Source organism: Leptodactylus fuscus, chromosome 8 (genome assembly GCF_031893055.1).
Source record: "Leptodactylus fuscus isolate aLepFus1 chromosome 8, aLepFus1.hap2, whole genome shotgun sequence".
Taxonomy (NCBI): domain Eukaryota; kingdom Metazoa; phylum Chordata; class Amphibia; order Anura; family Leptodactylidae; genus Leptodactylus; species Leptodactylus fuscus.
In genome coordinates this window covers 69,623,322-69,646,195 of record NC_134272.1, presented here as the reverse complement: position 1 = coordinate 69,646,195, position 22,874 = coordinate 69,623,322, and the positions used below count along the sequence as shown (strand labels likewise).

The 22,874-nt window shown below is 42.8% G+C and overlaps 1 protein-coding gene across 4 annotated transcripts in view; it reads right to left on the bottom strand.

The window, feature by feature from the left end:
* The window catches only part of WIPF1 (WAS/WASL interacting protein family member 1), a 39,435-nt gene that overhangs the window by 2,416 nt on the left and 14,145 nt on the right, over positions 1-22,874 (bottom strand). For all 4 annotated transcript variants that reach the window (XM_075284134.1, XM_075284131.1, XM_075284132.1 and 1 more), the window contains exons 2-6: positions 8,791-8,874; positions 6,720-6,849; positions 4,560-4,712; positions 2,308-3,078; positions 745-957 (exon numbers count right to left, since the gene is read on the bottom strand). In XM_075284134.1, coding sequence (XP_075140235.1) covers positions 745-957; positions 2,308-3,078; positions 4,560-4,712; positions 6,720-6,849; positions 8,791-8,841 — 1,318 coding nt within the window. In that variant the 5' untranslated portion in view covers positions 8,842-8,874. The remainder of the gene's footprint in view (positions 1-744; positions 958-2,307; positions 3,079-4,559; positions 4,713-6,719; positions 6,850-8,790; positions 8,875-22,874) is intronic.

Sequence of the window (22,874 nt, the reverse complement as noted above, 5' to 3'; positions counted from 1 at the left end):
ACTACTGAACAGACTACCGAACGCATTTGCAAGCAGTGTGCAGTGAAAGCACACAGACCCCATAGACTATAATGGGGTCCGTGTGCTTGCCGCAAGCTCTCCACACTGTCATACAGACAGAGAAGTAGCTTGTGAAGTACTTTCCTGTCCGCATGTTCCCTGCGGAGATCTCGCGGTAAGCACACGGACCCCATTATAGTCTATGGGGTCCATGTGTGTTCACTGCACACCACTTGCAAATGCGTTTGGTATTCCGTTGGGGGGGGGGATCCCCATGACTATAGCATTTGTAGAAAGATAAATGTGGGAATAAAGACCATCATGTTTTATGCACAGTCCTTGTCATAAATCAGACACATCCTCCATTGGGCCATATACCTACAATGAAATCTCTGCCAGCTTGTAGCCTCCCCAGGCACCCTTTTCGTAAATTTGCGAGGATGGCATAAAAATGCCACTTATAATTTTTTACTCCAGAGCAGTATTAAATCTGCCCCAATAAATACTTAGTTCACACTAAGATTAGGGCCCCACAGTGCGGAGACGCAGTATTTATTTTTTTTGCAGTTTTTGATACAGTTTTTTAAGACAAAGTGGATTTGACAGAAAAGGAACTCATAAGAGCTTCCTTTATATTTTCCATTCCTTTTCAAGCCACTCCTGACTTTGGCTTAAAAACAGCACTAAAATCAGCAACAAAAATTGATGCGTTTCCACAATGTGGGGCCTAAGAGTTTTACTTACCTTCACCAGATGAATCTTGGAAACCATTTCTCATTGATGACGATGGTGGAGGGGGAGGCAGAGGTCCTAAGCCAGGTCTTTCTGGAGGTGGTGGAGGTCTAGCTATACCTCTAGGGGATTCTATTCCAGGCCTAGAAGGAGGCTGCGGGCCTATTGAACCTCGATGACCATATCCATTTCTGTTGGTTGGAGGAGGTGGAGGAGGAAGTTGTCCTAGTGAGAGACAAACATATGGAGTCAGCAGGGGCCACACGGTGGCTCAGTGGTTAGCACTGCAGCCTTGCAGCGCTGGAGTACTTGGTTCGAATCCCGCCAAGGGCAAAAAACCATCTGCAAGGAGTTTGTATGTTCTCCCCATGTTTGCGTGGATTTCCATCCCATACTCCAAAGACATACTGATAGGGAAAAATGTACATTGTGAGCTCTATGTGGGCTCACAATCTACATTTAAAAAGAACAAAAAAAAAAACATATGGAGTCAGCTGCTATAGGTCTGCTTACCATTCTTATACTATTCATTTTTGTACTGCCACCAGGTGACTACCTATGGCAATGGAAAATATTTGCGGCTGTATGCTCAAATGTATTGACTATATTGTAATACAATAACTTGCTGGGTGAGATGAAAATTTGCAGTACCATTCCAATTCAAGTAATATGAGATGCACAACAGCCCCATCCACTGCATAGCGTTGGTTCCGGAATAGGAGAGGTGCTGCCCACACCATCAGTTTACAGTACCTGGAAACTTCTTGAACAGATGATCTATGCAGGGTCCAGTTATCGAACCCCACAGATCACATACTGATGAACTATATTGTGGATAGGACATCAGTAAGAAAATTCTATTTGTGACCAGAAAACCCCTGTAATAGTTTATTTTTGTCAATTAACTTAATTAAGTGAATGTACTAAAGAGAAATCTAAACCCTATCAATATTTGGTTTGAGTGACCTTTTGGAGGAGGTGCACTAGAAGAGATGATATGGCCTTCCAAGAGTCCTGATCAATAGATCCTATACAGTGGCGGAACTACTAAATTGGCAGTAGCAGTAGCCGGGGGCCTGCGTCATAATGGATCCCCCCCCCCTTTTTTTTTTTTTAAAGGCAAGGGATACACTGGCATCATGAGACATAATAACACAGGTGTAACCCACGTTACTGCTGAGATCCACTTACTGGCCTCAGGAGTCTCTGATGTCAGATAGAAGTGTCACAGAGAACAGGAAGGAGAGCTGGAGCCCAGGAGAGGTGAGTAACATTGTTTTTTATGTTTTTTTTTTTCACCTCCTCTGGGCCTCCAATCATTATACTCTGGGGTCTGAAGCATAGTAATAGTTTGTGGGTGGTGAAACCCCAAAAATTTGGGTTATGCTAAACCTGAAAATGTAGCAATATTTGCAACAAACACTGTAGAGGCCATTATGGGACAATATCCTGTATGAAGGGGCCACAATAGGGCATTATACTGAATGGAGGCCACTTTGGGACATTTTACTGTGTAGAGGGTTCACAGTTGGGACATTATGCTTATGTACAAATATCCATATTTTTAGCATTTACCTGATCTTCCAGATGGCTCTCTTATTGGTGGTGGTGGCCTGTCCATTGAAGGTGGTGGTGGTGGCCCAGACCGTGCAGGTGGTGGGAGAGGTGGTGATGCAGCAGACAGGGATGCCAAAGATGAATTTCTTTGAGGAAGTCTTGGCATATCATCAAAGTTAGAAGGAGAAGGTGGTACAGGAGGTGGCCCAGGCCTTCCTGGAGGGAGAGGGGGTGCTTGGGAATTTGGACTTGGTCTAGGCGTGCTGGGGACAAGTGGCTTATTGTTTTGAGGAGGGGGTGGTGGGGGTAAATCCCTGGAAAGTGGTGGCCTGTTCCCTGTAGGAGGAGGAGGTGGCCTGTCATCCATGGGTCTACTAGGTGTGTGCTGCAAGGGTGGTCTATTCATGGATGGAAGTGGTGGAGGTATCGATGGAGACTGTCTGCTGTTTCCTCCAAATCCATGCCCTTTATGAGATGACGCAGATGGAACAGATGGCGGTGAGTTAACTTGCCTATTTGGAGCTGGTACTGGTGGGGGCCCTCTGTTGTGAAGATTTGAGTTGATTGGTCTAGGGGTGGTAGGTACTGCTGGTGGAGCATTTTCTGACCTAGAATTAAAATCATTCCTTGGAGGTGGAGGCAATCGGTTTCTTTGAGGTTCAGGAGCAGGACCCCTTATTCCTATTGAAGGTGGAGGTCCTCTTGGAGAGGTGCTTGATGGAGTGAAAGGTCTTGGAGACATCATTCTACCACCTGGTGGAAGCATTGGTGGTCGGCTTACTGGTGATTCTAAAAGAAAAAGGATCAGAATGTTAACAACACAAATGGAAAAAAAAATAAAATAATGAAATAAACCAAAGGACATTGACAAGTATTCACTAAATGACAGCTAAGTGTATAAAAGAATACATAGTAAATAATCTTAACGTTACTCTTTCAAAGATAATTAACCAATATATGGCAGCATACAAGTAGACGGTAACGCTCAGCCCACTAAATAATTGTCCAAAAGTAAAGAAAAAACTGTAGAAAAAACTAGTCACTTACAGTTCTTGGTGAATAACAGAGAAAACTGGTGTGTGAACGGAATCCTGTATGGAGTGCATGGATAGAAGTTCCTCCGGCCGGGATCGCAGCAATGCATATGATAATAGCAGAAAATCCAGCACCCAGGAGACCAGTGTAATTTTTAAATTAAAACTTCACTTTTATTTCAATGGAGTCATACTCCAAAGTGTGAGTCCGAGTGCAGAGGTGGATTACCGCATACCTAACGCGTTTCGGTGTTTATAGCACCTTATTCATGGCATGAAGATTCACGGATAGTGTTGAACTTATATACTAAAAAACAGCCTAAGAGCAAAAGAGCTGCCTCCCCTCTGCACTCGGAGCGGAAGTGATCATTAATTGAAGGTTTGAACATCACATGAAAAAAAGATATATATCCATCATTCCCACACGTATCACATTGAAACCAATAGGGAAAAAAGCAGCCCATTCATTTCTATGGGGAGCGCTCGTATGCCGGCTCCCATTGAAATGAATGGGATCTGCTTTGTACACGCTGATTCTGAACGTGCTTTATGTTCAGAATCAGCTCAGCGTATACTTAGTGTGAATGCACCCTTAGGGTGCATTCACACTGAGTAAACGCTAGCTTATTTTGTAGAGTAAAATTACACTTGTAAATTTTGCTATCCCATTGACTTCAATGACATTTTACAGGCGTATTTTTACAGGCGTATTTTTTACAGGCGTATTTTTTACAGGCGTATTTTTACACTTGTAAAAAAATATCATTGAAGTCAATGAGATAGCAAAATTTACAAGTGTAATTTTACTCTACAAAATAAGCTAGCGTTTACTCAGTGTGAATGCACCCTTAGGCTGTTTTTTAGTATATAAGTTCAACACTATCTGTGAATCTTCATGCCATGAATAAGGTGCTATATGCACCGAAACGCATTGGCTATGCGGTAATCCACCTCTGTACTCGGACTCACACTTGAATGTTTTCATTCACTCCATTGAAATAAAAGTGAAGTTTTAATTTAAAAATTACACCAAACTCCTGGGTGCTGGATTTTCTGCTATTATCATATGCATATGGCAGCATACTTTACCCCCCCAAAAAACCCTTGGGCCAAAAAATTGGATATTTGCAGGAAAGAGTTAACATAAAGGTAGTATATAAAATAACGTTCAACAATACATATTTAACATAAAATGACAAGTATAGTATAAATCATTAAAACCATGGTATGCCTTACCACTTTCTCGGCTTCCTGAAGGCCGTAGCTTTGGCATACCTCCTTGGAATAAGCCACCTAATCCTGGAGGTCCTCCAAAGCCCCCACCTCCACCACCGCCTCCACCTCCTCCCATACCTCCACCACCTCCGCCTCCAGGAGATGTTTTTGGTTCTATTGGAAAGAATGGTAAAGTCAATATATAACATTACATTTACAAACCATTGCGCAGATTTATACAAGAATACTTCTCTATTCATGTATTCTTAGCTGATACTAGACTCACTAGGCCCTGAGACACACCTGACTGTATGTCAGCACTCATAGAGATTATGAGATTGGATACTGGATTTATGGACCTACGGTTGACGATTGATTCCACTCCTAATTATGGACATGTGTGGTGCTGGCTGTCTGCAGAAAGCAGCTATGTTTTTCTATTTCTAGTTAATCCTTTTAAATTTGACATTATAGGCATAGGAATTATAATATAGTTTGATTATTTAATTTTATTTACATCACTATTAATGGACGTGACTGCCCACACATCAATGGTAGGTGCCAAGACGTGACACTGTCACTGTACTCTTTGTTGTATATCTACATACCTTTTGTGTATTAAAAGGGGTTTTCTGGGAGTCTTTCATTCTCTGATTGGTGGGGTATAACACCCGGGACCCACACTGATCAGCTGATTAAAGAGAGTGCAGCATTCTAGTGAGTGCTGCAGCCTATTCACCAAGCACATAACCCACCATACATTGTATAGTGTCTGTGCTTGGTATTGCAGCTCAGTCCCATTCACTTGAATAGGACTGAGCTGCAAAAAGACAACATGATGAATGAATGCTATATTACTAGTCTGTGAAGTGGAAACAGCGCTCATCTGAGCTTCACTGCCGCTGAGAGCAACTGGTCTGTGGGGTGTTGGACCTCCACCAAATATTGATGACCAATCCAAAGGGAAACCCCTTTACTATAAACTAGACACATAATTTACAATTCTTGATAAATTGTATAGCAATAATCACAATCTTTTGATAGTTACTATGGGCAACTAAGATTGTTTTGCTTTTAGACCATTTTAATAAGTCTTCTCCATAATCTCTGCCTTTTAGGTGTTGGGACAAATTTATGAAAACTGTCTTAGGGAGCCTTCACACAATGTAACGCTGCGCTCATTGTTATCGTAAAAACATGTTCAGAATGAGCGCGTAAAAAATAGCTCCCATTGACTTGAATGGGAGCCGGCGTACGTGCGCTCCCCATTGAAATCAATGGGAGGCTTTTTCCCTATGCTTTCAATGTATTACGCGCGTATCCCATTGAAAGCATAGGGAAAAAAGCCTCCCATTGATTTCAATGGGGAGCGCACGTACGCCGGCTCCCATTCAAGTCAATGGGAGCTACTTTTTACGCGCTCATTCTGATCGTGTTTTTACTGTCAGAATGAGCGCAGCGTTAGGGCCCTTAGGGCTAGTTCACACAGAGTTGTTTGGCAGCAGATTTTGAGGCGGATTCCAGCTAGTAGAGGAAAAAAGAAACAACATGCCCCTTCTTCCTGCGGATTCCGCAGCTGACTCAGCCACGGCGTCTGCGACGTGAGACTCCTTCCAGATTAGGCCCATGCATTCAGGCTTAATCTGGAGTGGATGCTGGTGCACGGCATCGACATTCCATCGCGGGTAGCCGCGCGGTACGTTCACATGCGGAATCCATTTTCCGCCGTGTAATCATACCCTTAGGCTTAGGCCCCACATTGCAAGAACGCATGAATGGATTGAGCAGAAGGGAGAAGAAGACTTCATATATATTTCCCATTCCTTTTGTAACCATTCTTGACTTTGGCTCAAAAAATAGCAGAAAAATCTGCAACAAAAAAGCTGCATTTCTGAAACGTAGGGCCTTAGTTTTAGAGTATTCATTTCAGTGGGGTCTTCTAATGGAATTTAGCTAAAGATCGAGCATGACGCTTATTTTTTCTGCTAACTGGAAAACATCAGCTAGAAAAAAATCAGCATCTGCGTTTCATTGAAATGAATGGAGGCTGATATCAGGCTGAATTTGGAATTGATTTTGAAGTGGAATCCATCTTAAAGTCGGCTCCAACTCTTTTAGCAAAGGCAGTTTTATAAATCTTCGCCATTCAGTTGAATTAAAAAAATGTAAACTCCAACTTACTGTCCAGGACCGGTCCGCTCCGGTCATTGGTGACCGCCTTCTTAAGTTTTCTACCTTTGTGGATATCAGACAGCAGAGCATTTCGTCCAGATTGCTCACTTTTGTTGAGCGCAGGCCTCTCTGTATTTGCCTGCAGAACACAATGAGAAGTGTATCCAATAAAATACATTCTAGCTATAGTGATCATGTCCATAAGTCCTCCTGTATATAAATTATATTCCACCCTCCGACTTACCACATCAATATACATTGATGTCCTTCTCTTATAAACCTTTGTTTTTCATTTAAAGGGGGTTTTGTAGCTACAAAGTAACCCTTGTCCTTTGGTTAGGGTTTAGCTTCATGATCGGCGGGTATCCCAGTTGGATGAGAATGAGGATATTTCGTATCTCAATCTGAAGAGAACAGCAAGTGAGAAATACGCACCCTGCTCCGTTTATTTCAATGGGACCACCGAAGTACAGCACTCAGCTATCTCTGACGGTTCCCATTGAAATGAAAGGAATGATGGTGAACATTTCCAACCTGCTACTCCATTCAAAGTAGGGTGCAAAACACCCCCATTCTCATGATACTGAACGTCATGACATCATGAAGATTGGCAAACCCATCTGACAGTGATTGGGCCATAGGGGTGACCCCAGGTGCAAGATGTCATAGGGAGAGCACTGGATGCCATGAGGAGGCCCAAAAGAGGTGAGGGAAGGTGAGAATATATGTTTTCTATTCTTTCCACCTCTCCTGGGCCTCCACCTATTATACTTTGTGGTCTGGTATAATAATTTACAGCAATGCATGTTGTGGTGGCCATTTAAGTTCACTAATTGCTCGGTTTTGTTAAAAACGGATCAAATTGGAAAATTCAGGTAGAACCCAGCTCGTGACAAAACGATGCACCCATCTCCACTGGTAACCTAAGGACCACACAAGTCTGAATTCATGAGTGTGGATGGATCAATGGCACATAGCTAAAATGACTGTTTTTTAGTGCGCGACATGCAATCTATGCATTATCATTTATGCCTTTTTATTTTACTTGCATTTATCTAAGCCACCAGCAGGGGTCTACAGATCAAATACCAAGGAGTAAGGGCCCGTTCAGACAAACAATTTTTGTGTCTGAGTGCTGCTTTCACCTGAATGATCCATTTTGCATTGTATACAAAATGCACATTGTACAAACTGGTGTATTTCCATGTTTGATCTGTGTTTGATCCGTGTGCTTTCTCTTTGTGTCTTGGTTAGGGTTGAGCGATCGGGATTGGAAATGTTTGGATTCCGATCGGCCATTGAGTAAATTTCACGATCGCAATCGGAATTCCGATCCCGATCTTTTCGGGCGGGATCGATATCAGAGGTTATTTCCCACAATGCTTGGCTACTGGCCAATCATTGTGGGAAAAGCTTAGCACCCATAGGAATGAATGGAAGCGGCCGGCCGCTTAACCCCCTGCGTACTGGCTGTGTCCATTCATTCCTATGGATTTACTGCAGCCTTCCACTCTTCTGCTTCGTCCCTGTTTTACTGTACACTCAGCTGAATATACGGTAAAACAGGGACGAAGCAGAAGAGTGGCAGGCTGCGGTAAATCACTGTGTGCTGCGCTGCTGTGAGGACGACGAGGCAAGTTTGCGAGTAGATAGATACTACTCTACTAGACAAGTCAATGTACAGAAGCATCTATCTACTCGCAAACTTTGACTCAATCTTACTGCAAACTTTTTATTAACTTCTTGAACTTAAAAGACAATAAGTAACAGAGATCATTCTAAATTATTAATAAAATTATGTCTACTATACATGGCGGACAATAGTGTCACAAAATTCAAGAGTAAGCTCGTACTTCTATGGGTCTCGAGAGCAGGAAAGGGTGTTGGAGAGGCGATAACAAGCACTAGGCCATACATGTGCCCTTAAACCACATGACGCTGATGGGTATCAGAGTTCCAATGTGACAATCTGACTTGCTCAGGCTAGAAGGGGCACGCTCTCACAAAACTTCATGGTACCGTATAGCAAGACCATAACAATACATACTATATTAGTGAATGTATTCATATGTAAACTTACCAATGCAAGTGTAGGTGGAGGAGGCGGCGGGGGAGGAGGAGGGACAGGCATCTTCAGGAGGTTTCACTGTACCGTCTCCAGGACCTGCAAATAATGAGAATATACAGTTACTACCCATTCAACAATATGATATTAATATTATTATTTAATAAATCTCTCATTGTGTTTTTAGTATTAGTTTTCAAAAAATTTATCAAATTTTTTTTAAATTTTAAATTTAAAAAAAAAATTGAAAATTCAGAGTGCACAGGGAGACGTAGTATATATTAGAAATGTAGGTATCGATATGCAATTACCACTTAGCTGAATGGCTGTCAGTCTTCTATAGACACTGCAGACTATAGGGCTGTATATAGGAAAGGCCCATCAGCCCACTACAGTCTATGACATAACTACTCTATGTAAACACCCCATCACTACACGCAGTTAGCTCCATATATGCTTATGTATGTGGAAATAGTTGCTAACATAAGGTGGAAAGTGCAGGCCATCAGTAACGCTACATGTGATGTAGAAATGATTCATCGCATTGAGGCACAAGTATAAGGTCATGTTCACATAATGTTTTTATTATCCACTTGGTAGTTCCATTATATAAATATACTAAAAGCGGATGGATATGGAATAGCATTTGTTTTACCTAGTACCTAGTGCCATAACTAAACCGCTACAAAAACAAAACAATGGGAGTAAATTCACACGTTGGTTTTTTGGATGGACAGAAAAAAAACAGTCAGTTGACAGATTAAAGGGGTCAGCTGCGAACGATGTTCACGGCACCTATAGGTCAGATAACCAGCCTTTTTGGCCAACAAAAATCAGACATTGCTTGTACAAAAAAAAAACAAAAAAAAAACAAACAAGAATTATAATTTCCCTAAAAAATGTGGATAAAATGAAATCTTATTCTCCTCTCTTGAACGGTAAAATGTTTTTTTCCATAGCAGCCAAAAACATTTGTTTGTGCAACGTGGGGTCTTGGCCTTAAAGGGTTTTTCCAGGATATCTTTATTGACAGCCTGCCATTAGGAGAACTAGCTCCTTCCAACTGTCTCTACAGCTTACTCCATTGCGTTCTTACTATTTATCTGACTCTTGACTGCCACAATCCGATTTCTGATGAAGGCCAATATGACCAAAACATCAAATTTTGTCTGGATTGTTAATAAATTGGAGTTTATTACACATTTCATATATTGACATCAGTATTCAATTAGTGGGGACCGACACGTTGATCGAGACTGCTGCCGGACCAGGTACTATAGAGCGTATGTATTTTGTACATTGTATAGTGGTTTTATACTATACTTTTTAAATTTCGGCACCTATTAACTTTAGATATTGATGGTCTATCCTAATGTTAACCATCAAAAAAATATTGGAAAACCCTTTAAGGCTAAGGCTCCACGTGGCGTCCCACAACAAAATAGCTGTGACTGAAAAACGTCAAGGTTTTTTATTTATCCACAGCTTTTTAGCCACGGGCAAATTGCGGCGTTTACGCCACGTGGGCTCTTGACCTTAGGCTAAAGCCCCAAATTGTGAAGACACAGTGACGACTATGGCAAAAACCACAGCTTTTTACAGTACCTGCAAAGTGAATGGGATTCTGGCTAATCCCATCCAGACATTGCAGAAAAATTTGCAGCAAAATAAGCTGCTTTTTCAAAAACTCCTGCATTCTTGAAAATCGCAGCACGTCATTTATACCTGTGGAAATGCTGGCATTGTCCGTTTTGGTAAAATATGGGCAAAAAGTCTGCAGAGGAATACTTTGTGAAAATGCAATGAAAAACTCTGCATTTTTTCAGGTTTTTTATTTACATGGGGCCTTGGCCTTTATGTACCCCTTTGGACTGTAGCTGTAACTCAATAGTTAAAATCAAGTAGTAATGGTATAAAACATCTTAGTGTAGCACTAGCTTAAGGGTACGATTACACGGTGTGGTCATGTTGCGGCTTAAATGTGGCCATGATGTCACCATTCATAACTTCATTACAAACTGATTGTCTATTGAATGTGCTTAGCTAATGGCTGTGTGGTAACCTGCAAAAATATGCCACAATTAAAGGAGCATGTCACAAAAATGATTTATCCTGTATGCATAATTTTCATGGCACAACCCCTTTAACTTGAAGCAATAAATAAGCTACAGGTTGTAGTGACTTTTAATGGTATATTGTAGCGGATGGCATGGCTGCCCAGTTTTTGACCGCACCATATCATGATCGTACCATAAACAGCTCCCAACTGAGGATGGAGGACATACTCTGTAGTGTGCCCCCCTTTATTTCTAATAGAGTTTTTCCCCAGTTTTGCTTTTCTCATTTGAGAATATTTTTTTTACCCCGTCATAGTTCCTGAATCCTACAACGTGTATTCTCCAATGTTACAAAAAATGAGTTAAAAAGTTCAAAATGGAGATGCATTAGATAAATGTATGTGTAATTCTTCCCGTCACAGATACCAGCTTCCTGTGAAAATAAAAAAAGCGCTATGACAGGAAGGTTAGTGTTCATTGCAAAACCCACAGCCATCCTGTTTCTCTGATGCATACTCATTTCATCTACAGGAACTGACTGAGGTGACGCAGCTCGGGCCTACACGAGACAGGGCACAAGTCCCTGGCACATAGCACTAAGCTGTGTCCTCGCTTACACCATGTACGTGTTAAAACTATATGGCCACGTTCACACCATCGAGATGCTAAACAGCTGTGAAAAACGCTAATTTTTAAGACCCGATTGGCATTCGGGCAGCACCAGTTTTCAGGGATCCCCCATACATTTAAGTGTATGTAAAGATCTGTGAAAACAGACAAAAATAGGACATGACCTATATTCTATACTGTTATATATGTTCAACTTGCCCTAGGCCCGAGGCCTAGAAGTTACAAACCGCCACCGGAAGAAGACGCGGTGAAGATCTCGCTGCAGAAGAAGAGGAGGTGACGCTGGAGAGAGTTCTGTTGCAGCACTGGGGATGCTCCCAGTGCTGTCTGAGTGCTGGGGCCCGCCCCCAGTGCTGCGAGAGAACTCATTTTTATACCAAGAAAAACGGGATTCTAAAATCGAATGGCAGCGCGGAGAAGACAATGAAAGGTAGGAGACGAATAGCCTTTCTTAAGGCTATTCTGACGTGTTAGAAAAAAAGGTGATTGAATGATAGGATCCCTTTAATGTTTACTTTCAGCTGATGTCTATATACTATACTCTCTTCTCTGATCCCACTGATGCGAGACAGTAGGAGAGAGATTTATAAACTGTAGGGTGATCCCATGATTGAAGCTGCCTAAGGGTAGGTTCACACAGAGTTTTTTTGGATTGGATTTTGACGCGGAATCCGCCTCAAAATCCACCTCCAAAAACAGCTCCCTTTGACTTCAATGGGAGCTGTTCGATTCTTTTTTCCGCTAGTAGCGGAAAAAAGAAGAAAGCTGCCCTGTCTTGTCGTGGATTCCGCAGCTGACTAAGCCGCAGCGCAAGGCTCCCTCCTGATTAAGACCATTAGCTGCGCGGGAGTGTTCACATGTGGAATGCAAATTCCGCCACCGTGTGTACATACCCTAAGGTCTCCTTCACATGGCTGTAGTGCTTTTTACTGTTTACAAATATTGAATCATTCGCAATCACGTATTCGCAAAAAGACTTTTATTATCCCCGACAGTTGTTTGTGCTGCAATAATATGGCACGGCCGCAACAACTATAGCTGTGTATATGGGCTCATAGAAATGTATGGCTTCATACAATTGTGGATAAAATCTACTGTCGCGTGTAGGAGACATAAATGATATTAACAGGACCAACGCCTGTCGGGATGTCTCCACTCGTCATGGACCTACCTAGGGATCTGCATCAGTAAGCCGAGGCGGACAGTCGGACGTTCTACTATGGGTATGCATTGGATGTGCCAATGGATCAACATGAGAATTTGATGCATTCAATGCTGGACTTTGAGTGACGGGGGTGGGAAAAAAATCAACCTGGACCAGAGTTCTTAGATACACGACTACTGTAGTAAACAGCCTTTGCTCCAGGTCAAGGAAGGTCTAACTGCAGCTCTGAATTGTGGTTTGAGATGTGTTCTTGGGGACTTTCTGAGATGCATATTTAAAGTATATAAGTCATATTTTGCCCCAAATGAAACAAATGGAAGTATAATTCCTTTAATAGAGGCTCATTGTCTGTGCGGCAGTGTTTGTGAATATAGTCAGAAAGAGGAATGCAGAGATTAATAGCCCTCTTCAAGTTCAGCCATTCTCCACTAACAATCCTACCATTCAGCAGTGCTCAGCAGAAGTTACAGACGGACTGAAAAAAATATGGCACAACCATACTCTGACCCAATGCAGCATCTGTCAGAGCCTATCCACACAAGACACTGGGACTCTGGTTTTCCATACAACATGGGCCAACAGATAAAGCTGCTTTTGTTGAAATGTATGTGATTTTTTTTTTATTAGTATATTCCACAACTGTTCGGTTCTTGTGTGATGGGAATTAGAAGAAGAAAATATTTCATTTCTAGAAAGTAGAGAAAACGTGTTCACTTATGTTTAATGGATTTGTCTAGAAATAAAAAGTAAGGTCCTGCTCCCCTCCATGAAGTCTTTATGCTCAAGCTCAGGCTAGATTCACACCTGCGCCTTGTTTCTGTCCCTGAATCCACTTAAGGGCCCCTTCACACGGCATAAGCGCTCGGCTCATTCCGAGCCGTACACGCAAGCGCTTCTAAACACTTCCCATTCATTTCAACGGGAGCGCTAGTAAAGCCGGCTTTACATGCGCTCCCATTGAAGTGAATGGGAAGTGTTTAGAAGCACTCGCATGTACGGCTCGGAATGAGCCGAGCGCTTACGCCGTGTGAAGGGGGACAACTAAGGCCACAAGTTGTGTCCCGCAGCAAACAAGCACTGCGGGGATAGCTGCAGCGCATCGCGGTTCTTCCGGCAGCGTTTTGCACAGAAAGTTTCCTCTGCTGACTCTCTGCTTTGATTATATATATAAGGAAACTGCCAGCAATTTTGCAAATATAATTGACATGCTGCGATTTCCAAAACCACGATGGTTTTAGAAATCCCCGCATGTCCGCACAGCAGATATACCGCAAAGTGGGTATGGGAGTCTCTAGAATCCCATTCATTTTGCTGTGACTATAAAATGCCGCGTTTTTTCAGGCATCTTCCGTAGTACCTGGTCTGAAAAATCCTATATTTTTTCACCTGGCAGACCCCATTATAAGTCTATGGGGCCAGCGGGTTTCCAGGGTTAAGCAATTAGGATTACGTTCTTCGGATCCGCTTGGAAGAACAGAATCCTGAATGCAGGTGTGAACCTAGCGTAAATCGCATTTACTTGCACAAAGACAAGCTGCAATACCAGACGCATCCTTTGGAGAAGAGTGGCATTGCTTCTGCTATAAAAAATGGAACTTGTGTTCTTATCCTGCACAACCCCTTTAAGGCTAAAGCCCCACGTAGCTAATACTTTCACTTTGCTAATACTGTAAAAATGCAGCAATGTTTTCTGCGGTGCTTAGCCTTAACATGGACATTTTATGTCCTCGGAGATGGGCGGTATTATATACCACTAGAAAGCTGACAGTGCCGTGAATTCAAGCAAATCAGGCTCCGCCTCCAATGCACTTTTGCACTGATTTGTATATCAATAAAAAGATAAATCTCTGCATTGCTTTATTGGTTTCTGCTCCTATTAAAAGACCTAAGCAGCAATATAATTGTTTTGGAAATTTTTTGAACTGACAGACTCCCTTTCGATCCCATCCACAGTGTTACTGTGGGTCAAACACGACATCTTATTTACCAATATGTGCCCAGGACTTTGTGTTACCATATGTTACAACATCTCAGTTACTCTATTGCAATACATTGCTCCAGGGTCTTTTAGTACACTTCGCACACTATAGTCACACATATTTTACATGCTTTGACTGTGGAAACAAAGCAAATAAATGCCACAAAGCTAAAGTAATAACCTAAATTCTGGATATCGCTCCCTGCCTTACAGTCATTCATCCTGTAATCTACAGTCAGACATTCCAGCAGTGTCAGAAGATATATGGTCTGTACTTTATACACGGTATAAACTGAAAAATTCCCATCAGACAGACGATACCATGCACATATATCTATACTGTCATATAGAATTCACTCATCACTTAAAGGGAACCTGACACCAGGAAAACTCAAGGGAGTTCACACTACCGTTACTAATGTCCGTTGCTGTCTTCCATCATAGGATGACAGCAACGGACATTAAACTGTCACAGAGAAACGGTCACAGACTGATTCTGTGTCCAATCCCTTTGACACTAATGTAAACAACATGGCGGACACTCTCTTCCGTCATGTTTGTTTGCTTTTTTAGCAGAAGATAAAGTCCTACATGTATTAATCAGTTTGTGACAGTTTAATGTCCGTTGCTGTCACCCTATGACAGAAGACAGCAACGGACATTAGTTATGGTAGTGAGAACTCCCCCTTAGGAGTGGTATAGTGATGGACTAATCCTGCTGTACTGGCGGTAGGTTCTGGTTGTATGATTTGGACCCAGGAGCCAAGTGTCAGTGATACAATAACTGTCCTTCATATTGCCAATGATACATTTCTTAGCCTGTTGTCAAGTTGCAGCAATACTATAACATATCTGGTATCCAATCCAAAAAAAGAAGAGATCCACACCTGGTTTTGGTTTCAAAAACTGCATGCAAAAACGTATCTGTGCAAATGTACCTTAAAGGGGATGTGTCTGCTGTGCCGTTTCTATTACTTGAATAGGAGTAGTGCTACACATGTAGCCTATCCATTAGCATCTGGCGCCCAGACGCTGCTGTAATATCTGATCTGTGATGGATCTACTTGTTGGGCCCCAACACATCATATACTGATGACCTATCCCATGAACAGGTCATGAGTATGAAAACTCAATTCAGGGTTCGAAACCGCCTTTAAGACATTTACATATATGTATGTCTAGCAATTCCTCAATATACTTTTATTTTTGGAATCAGCAGGTCCCATGGCATCCTGTGCCTGCTTTGCTATGGGCAGCCTGTAGCGACAGTCCTGATTTTTATTTCTGTGTTTCTTCTCATTGTCACATTGCATCCTCTCATATGTACATATTACTGATTATACATAGAAATGGATGTGTAAGAGTTAACATTTTTTCTAAGGAAAGAACACATATGAAAATATTATCCAACGGATCGTAAAATACGTTGCAAGCAATTTTGTGTCTCATGGGTATTAGTAGGTAACGGTCAGCACATCTGTCCTGAAGTTCACGTCGGGTTACTCAGCCGGTTCTGCGTAAGGCCTGTAGATATAAAACATCCAGCTTTCCTTCTGTGCGGAGAGCGTGTTACTTAATCCAGTGAGTGAGCAGCGAGCCTGCAGCTGGCATTAATCTGTACTGACTCCGGGCACCCAAGGATGAATTTCTGTATTCTGGAGATTTAAAGGCATACAACCTTCTAAAGGAAAATGCTGCGTGTTCATTCTTTCGGGGTGTCCCTCCATTGCCCTTCTGTTTTTGTCATCAAAATGTCCCATAATGCAATGCAGCGTAGAGAATTGATTTATAGGGTTTGTAAAGGGGATTTCTGGCCCTAGATGTATGTTTGATACAGATGATATAGGTCAGTGATGGCGAACCTATGGCACGCGTGCCAGAGAGGGCACGCAGAGCCCTCCATGCTGGCACGCGTGCGGTCGCCCGGATCGCTCACCAACAGGGAATCCGGTACAGGATTCCCCGTTGATGAGCGATCACTGCCTTCAGTTGTATGTGCAAATGCACATACAGCTGAAAGCTGTCAGGGTAGGCCGCGGATCGCGCGACCGCGGCCTACACTGGCTGCAGAGTTTGACCTCTGCCCCGACGCGGGCGCGATGACGTCATCAGCGCCGCCAGTGACAAGAAGGTGGATGCCGGCGGCTCTTCAGGGGTGAGTATGAGAGTGGCTCACTGTGTATATGATGTTGGGGGGAGCGCTTATAATACTTGGTGGGGTGTATAATACTGGGGGGGCTTATAATACTGGGTGGGGTGTATAATACTGGGGGGAGTGTATAATACTGGGGGGAGTGTATAATACTGAGGGGGCTTATAATACTGGGGGGAGTGTATAATACTGGGGGGGCTTATAATACTGAGGTGGCTTATAATACTGGGGGGTGTACTAAAGAGCATATAATACTGGGGGGGGGCTATTTATAAGCACACAATACTGTGTGTGGATGCCACTGTGGAGCATATAATCCTGTGGGGGGGGGGGGGACACCTACTGCGGAGCATATAACACTGGGGGGCTACTGTGGTACTGTGGAGAATATAATATTGTGTGGTGGGCCCACTGCAGAGCATATAATACTGTCTGGGGTCCCCTCACTATTTATATCACACAGTATCTGTTTTATAGCAGACGTGATATTAGTACAGGATGTAAGAATATTACACGGTAACTATAAAACAGATCCTGTGCGATGTAAATAGTGAAAATTAATTGTTCAAAGTACCAAATGCCGAGACCTTTACATTTCAGTACAACGTTGTTTGTATTATTGAAAGCTCTGTAAAGCCCCACATGACTGTAATTTTTGGTCAGTAACTGTCCGCAATTGTGGATCCGCATAGTATTAAGTCTATATTGTCGTGTTGGCACTCCGCGAAAATTTTGTGGGTTTTGGGTTGCAGTTTGGGCACTCGGTCTCTAAAAGGTTCGCCATCACTGATATAGGTCAATCAATATCTGATTTCTAGGGGTCTGAAAACCCAGACCCCGCACAGATCTGCTGATCCTAGACAATGTAACAGGAGAAGAGCTATACAGCTTAAAGTGGTTGTCCCATCTCAAGGATCCTATCTATACTGTTAGTTTATGTGGATTTAAGACTTTTCCTAAATACATTGCTTCAGCAAAACTGCTTTGTTTGGCTGCTGAGATTATTCACTTCATTGTTTACACTGCGTTTCCATAACCACGGACCTGGGGAAGGTCTTATCTCTCCTCCCAGGACAAGCGACGTGCTCGGGACTCGGCATTGAAGTCAATGGGAGGTTTTTTCTTCAGCGCTGAAATTACACACCAAATTCCTCACCATTTTCCTCCGTGTGAATGGACCCTACAGTCTGCGATAACCAAGCGAGCACCAGAACCATAGCTGTGTCCAGGTAGTTTTATAGTTCGCTGCACATACCAGAAACTAATTTTTTTCTAGGGAAGAGGAAGCCTGTAAAAGCAGAACCTCAGCCTAGTAATTATTTGACCTTGTCATTTCTGGTGTAAAGTCCAAAAGATACTTCTACTTTTTAGGCAAGTTGTACTTCATGTGAAATCCACCAAAGGAAGTAGAGTGCCATAAACATCTATTCTACATTATTCTATGACCAAATCAGTTTTTAGAAGAATTGGCCATATAAGACTATATTCAGACACAGCAGATTTATTACAGAAAATTCTGTGACTTTCACATTCATCAGATGTTCATGTCATTACTGAAATAACATTATAGAAATGAGTTAGAGAAGTGAGGCAGATTCATCTACTCCTAATTTCCTCCATATTGTCCTATCAGAATGACTGGAGTGCGGCTCAGCTAAGAGAAAAGGTGGGTTTCTGCTGCTGCAAGCTTCCCCCCAACCATAGATACAGCACCCTGAAATCCTCATCAATCCTAAATGTATTATTCCATATGCTGTAGTTCTGAAAGAGTAGAGAGTACCCACAATATGATCACAGCATCATATGTAGTAGGTTTTCTGCTGCAAATTCACTGGCTATATACAGTAGTGGCACCATGGATGAGAGGTAGACATAGCTCATTCACATCCTGCAACTAAAAGGCTCCAGTGCAAAGTGACTTATACCAAAGACATGCATTCTTAGGATAGGTCATCAGGGGTCTGACAGCTGGGCCACCCTGCTGATCAACTATTTGAAGAGGCTGTTTGGTGAGCACTGCAACCTCTTCAATACTGACGCTAGGTTCACACTAGCGCCAGGCTCTCCATCTTTCAGGTCCATCGGATATCCAGTTATCCAGAGATAACTATGTTTACACCAAGCAGGAGCTCTGTGCTGGAATGAGCTGAAAACCTGAAAGTGGAGGAGAGAGGAGACAGGAGGACAGCTGAAATCCTGAGATGTGAAAACTCCTTTAACATATTACATTTTCTACAGGGTTTATCTTGCACAATGTGGGGATGAGATTAAATAAAATCTCATTCCCTTTTCTGGGTCTGTAAAACACAGAATTTTTTTCCACTGTTTGTCTGCAAAGGCTAAAATAGCAGCTTTTATGCAATGTGTAGTTTCAGCCTTAAACCTGCACCATATCAATTATGGCCATAGGGTCTGCGGAGACACCTGCAGCTGAGCAGGAAAAACACCCAATTTGCTTCTGGAAGATGTTGAAATATTTTGACCCTATGTGGCCTTATACTTGGACAGAGCTAGAGGCAAAATGAACCCCTCCTTAGATGCAAATTGTGACGCAAAACGTGAAACAAAGTTCTTTCATCGGTTACAAAATGCTGTAACAGGACAGGTCAGGCAAAAAGAAGCTACAGAAAGAAGGAACTGGTATTTCTTAACATTAGAGCTTCTTTGTGTCCACATGACTCAGAGGCTCCTGTTCTGGTAACAGTCTGTATCACAAGAATGGCCTATCCTTATTAGATCTGCAGGGGTCTGACACCCAGGACCCTGCAGATCAGCTGTACCAAGACAGGTCTTCAAATGATGTTCACATATTACAACTCGCTGTACAAACGGTAGGCATACCTCCCAACTTTTGAAGAGTAGAAAGAGGGACAAAATGTGCGGCACGCGCAAGTTTGGCTCCGCCCACTTTTATGTTGACTCCGCCCATTCTCATTCATTTTTCATGTGCTCCCACACAGTATAATGCTCCTACAGTCACCCGTAAATTATATGTCCCCCTCCATCTCTCCCCCAGTTTCATATACACACTTCATCTGCCCCTAGTTTCATGTCCCCCTCCTCCATCTCTGTCCCCAGTTTCATGTCCCCCCAGTTTCATGTCCACCCGTCTCTGCCCAGTTTCATGCCATTCTCCCCCCTTCATTTGCCCCAGTGTCATGCCATTCTCCCCCTCTTCATCTGCCCCAGTGTCATGCCGTTCTCCCCCTCTTCATCTGCCCCAGTGTCATGCCGTTCTCCCTCCCTTCATCTGCCCCAGTGTCATGCCGTTCTCCCCCCTTCATCTGCCCCAGTGTCATGCCATTCTCCCCCCTTCATTTGCCCCAGTGTCATGCCATTCTCCCCCTCTTCATCTGCCCCAGTGTCATGCCGTTCTCCCTCCCTTCATCTGCCCCAGTGTCATGCCGTTCTCCCCCCTTCATCTGCCCCAGTGTCATACTGTTCTCCCCCCTTCATCTGCCCCAGTGTCATGCCGTTCTCCCCCCCTTCATCTGCCCTAGTGTCATGGCATTCTCCCCCCCTCATCTGCTCCAGTGTCATGCCGTTTTCTCCCCTCTTCATCTGCCCCCAGTTTCATGGGCCCCCTACATTATGTTCCACCTTAATGTTTAACACACAAAAAACCACTTACACTCTCCTTCCAACGCTCCCCCGCCGCTCTCTCACTCATACACATAGTTGTAGGCGCGATGTGACGTCCTCACATCGCGGCTACAAATGCCGGAGCGCAGTGTTAAAGCAGGAGCTGAGCTGTGACAGTCCTGCTTTAAACGCCTATGTATTCAGCTCATCGGCGTCGGGACAGGACACTGAAATCGTGAATGTCCCGTGGAAATCGGGACGGTTGGGAGGTATGGGTAGGTAGTGCCTGCACTGCCACATTGGAGCCTATGGGACAGCGCTGCAGTGCCTATACCTGTTGCTACAGTTTGTACAGCAAGTGAGCAGCGCAATATTTAAACATTATCAAGTACCACGCTGTCTCGGTATAGCTGATCTGCATCGGTCCCGGGTATCAGATCCCTCCTCGAGATCTAATATTGTTGGCCTATCCTAAGGATAGTAAAAATTAGATAACACCTTTAACTGAATAGGTTTCTAATACTTTACAATCCAATGTATATTTTAGGGAATTGGTGTCCCCCTAAATTCTGATCAATAAATTGGGACAGTCAATGTCTAAGGTCACACAGAAGCTATACCAACATAAACTAATAAACCTAAAGCTTTATCTCACCAGACTGCAGAGACACTTCCCATTTTCACATCTGCTATAAGTGTGCAACTATTGTGGCAGGAAAGCACATAACGTAACTTCTGCAGAATTAGTAAGCAAACCGCTTGCATCATTGTTAATGTTAATTGTTAATTGTCTAATGGCTGCAAATGGAAATCACTGACTATTTTCTTCACGCAAACATGAGACATTATAGCAGTAATATAGGGATCCTGTTTAGTCACATACACACAGTGCAGTTTTTGATCTTTTTTTAGGCTACAAAAAGTGGATATAAAAATTAAATGCTGTGGGAAAAACCACAGAGGCAAGGCGTAGCGTTTTTTTCCACAGCGCAGCACTGCAAACTTTCTGCTTCCATTATACCTATAGGGAAATCACCGGAGTTTCCATAGGTATAATTGACATGCTGTGATTCCCAAACCCGCGCCGGTTTTGGAAACTGCAGCTTGTCTGCAACATCTATTTTCTCGCAATGCAGGGATGGGATTCTCTAGAATTCCACCCACTACATGGTGATGGGAAAACGTCACTTTTTTTTCCACGGTGTTTCCACCGTGGCCAAACCACAGCGTTTATGCCACGTGGAGGCCCGGCCTTAAGAATTTTTGACAATTTGTTTGCTGTGTTTGGGCCTAGCTTTACAGATTAGTATTGTATCGCTCTCTAATACGGCACCTATAGAATATACAAAATAGCCACCATATGGCAGCATGTAGAGGGCCACACATGTTAGATTAATGTTGGCTGATTTTGGCAGAACCCTCTGATGTATATGAGGATGTCTTGACTTTCCCCTGACTACAGCTTTCTACCTTCTCCCTAACAGAACAATGTGAAAGGGAATCATTGTAGCAAGACAAACAATTTTTACAGAACGTTCTTTGCGTCTGTATTTCTTTACATGTATAGTAGACATATTGTATTACATTTCTTACATATGAGATAAGACACTGAATTCATGAAGCTGTGCTGTTGTATCTGATTCTACTTTCAGATTCATCCAAAATTAGTCTTTCCCACCGTCAAAGTGTCTACGATATATTTAGAAATATGGATTAATAGATTGACTTATTATTGACCCAGACTACTACAACTTCCTTTATTATTTATGGGATATACCACAAAAATGGCTCGACCATAATTAGAGGGTAACTATAATACTCACCAATGTACTCCATGTACTCTAACAAAAAAGATGAAAGCAATGCGGATATCACAAAGTGGGGGGAATATATTAAGACTGGTGTCCTATACATCAGTCTTAATCTACTCACCCGCTGGCGCTTTCTGTGCTTGAATTATTAAAGGGGTTGTCCCATCACAAGGATCCTATCTATACTGTTAGTTTATATGGATTTAAGACTTTTCCTAAATGCATTGCTTAAACTGCTTTGTTTGGTCGATATCTTAATTTATTCACTTCATTGTTTACACTCAGTTTCTATGGCCCTTGGGATTATCTGCTCATTTGTCAAGTGATGTAGCTGCCTGCTCTCAGGGGGGAGGGAGGGGCTGGGAGCAGCTCTGAGCTGTTTGTGTCTGATAAGTAGCGGAGCTTCTCAGATAGGGGAGGTGAGAGCTCCGGGATTTCTGAGCTCTTATCAGTTGGTTTAATTGAATTTGGCTGATAAGGGCTGAGATAGGGAGTCCGTTACTTCTGTATGTAATGCAAACTGACTCAAATCCAGCTCTGCTACATCAGCTTCACACTGTGGTAATTCATTTACAACCAATCCCGTGCAAATGAAACCCCGCCCACCTATGTGCCAAGAAAAGCAGGAAGTGAAGAGAGCACAACAGCCTGCAGGTTAGTGAACAAGCGTCATGGGAATACTCCTTTAAGAGGTTCTGGCCTCTTAAAAACAACATTTCACCAT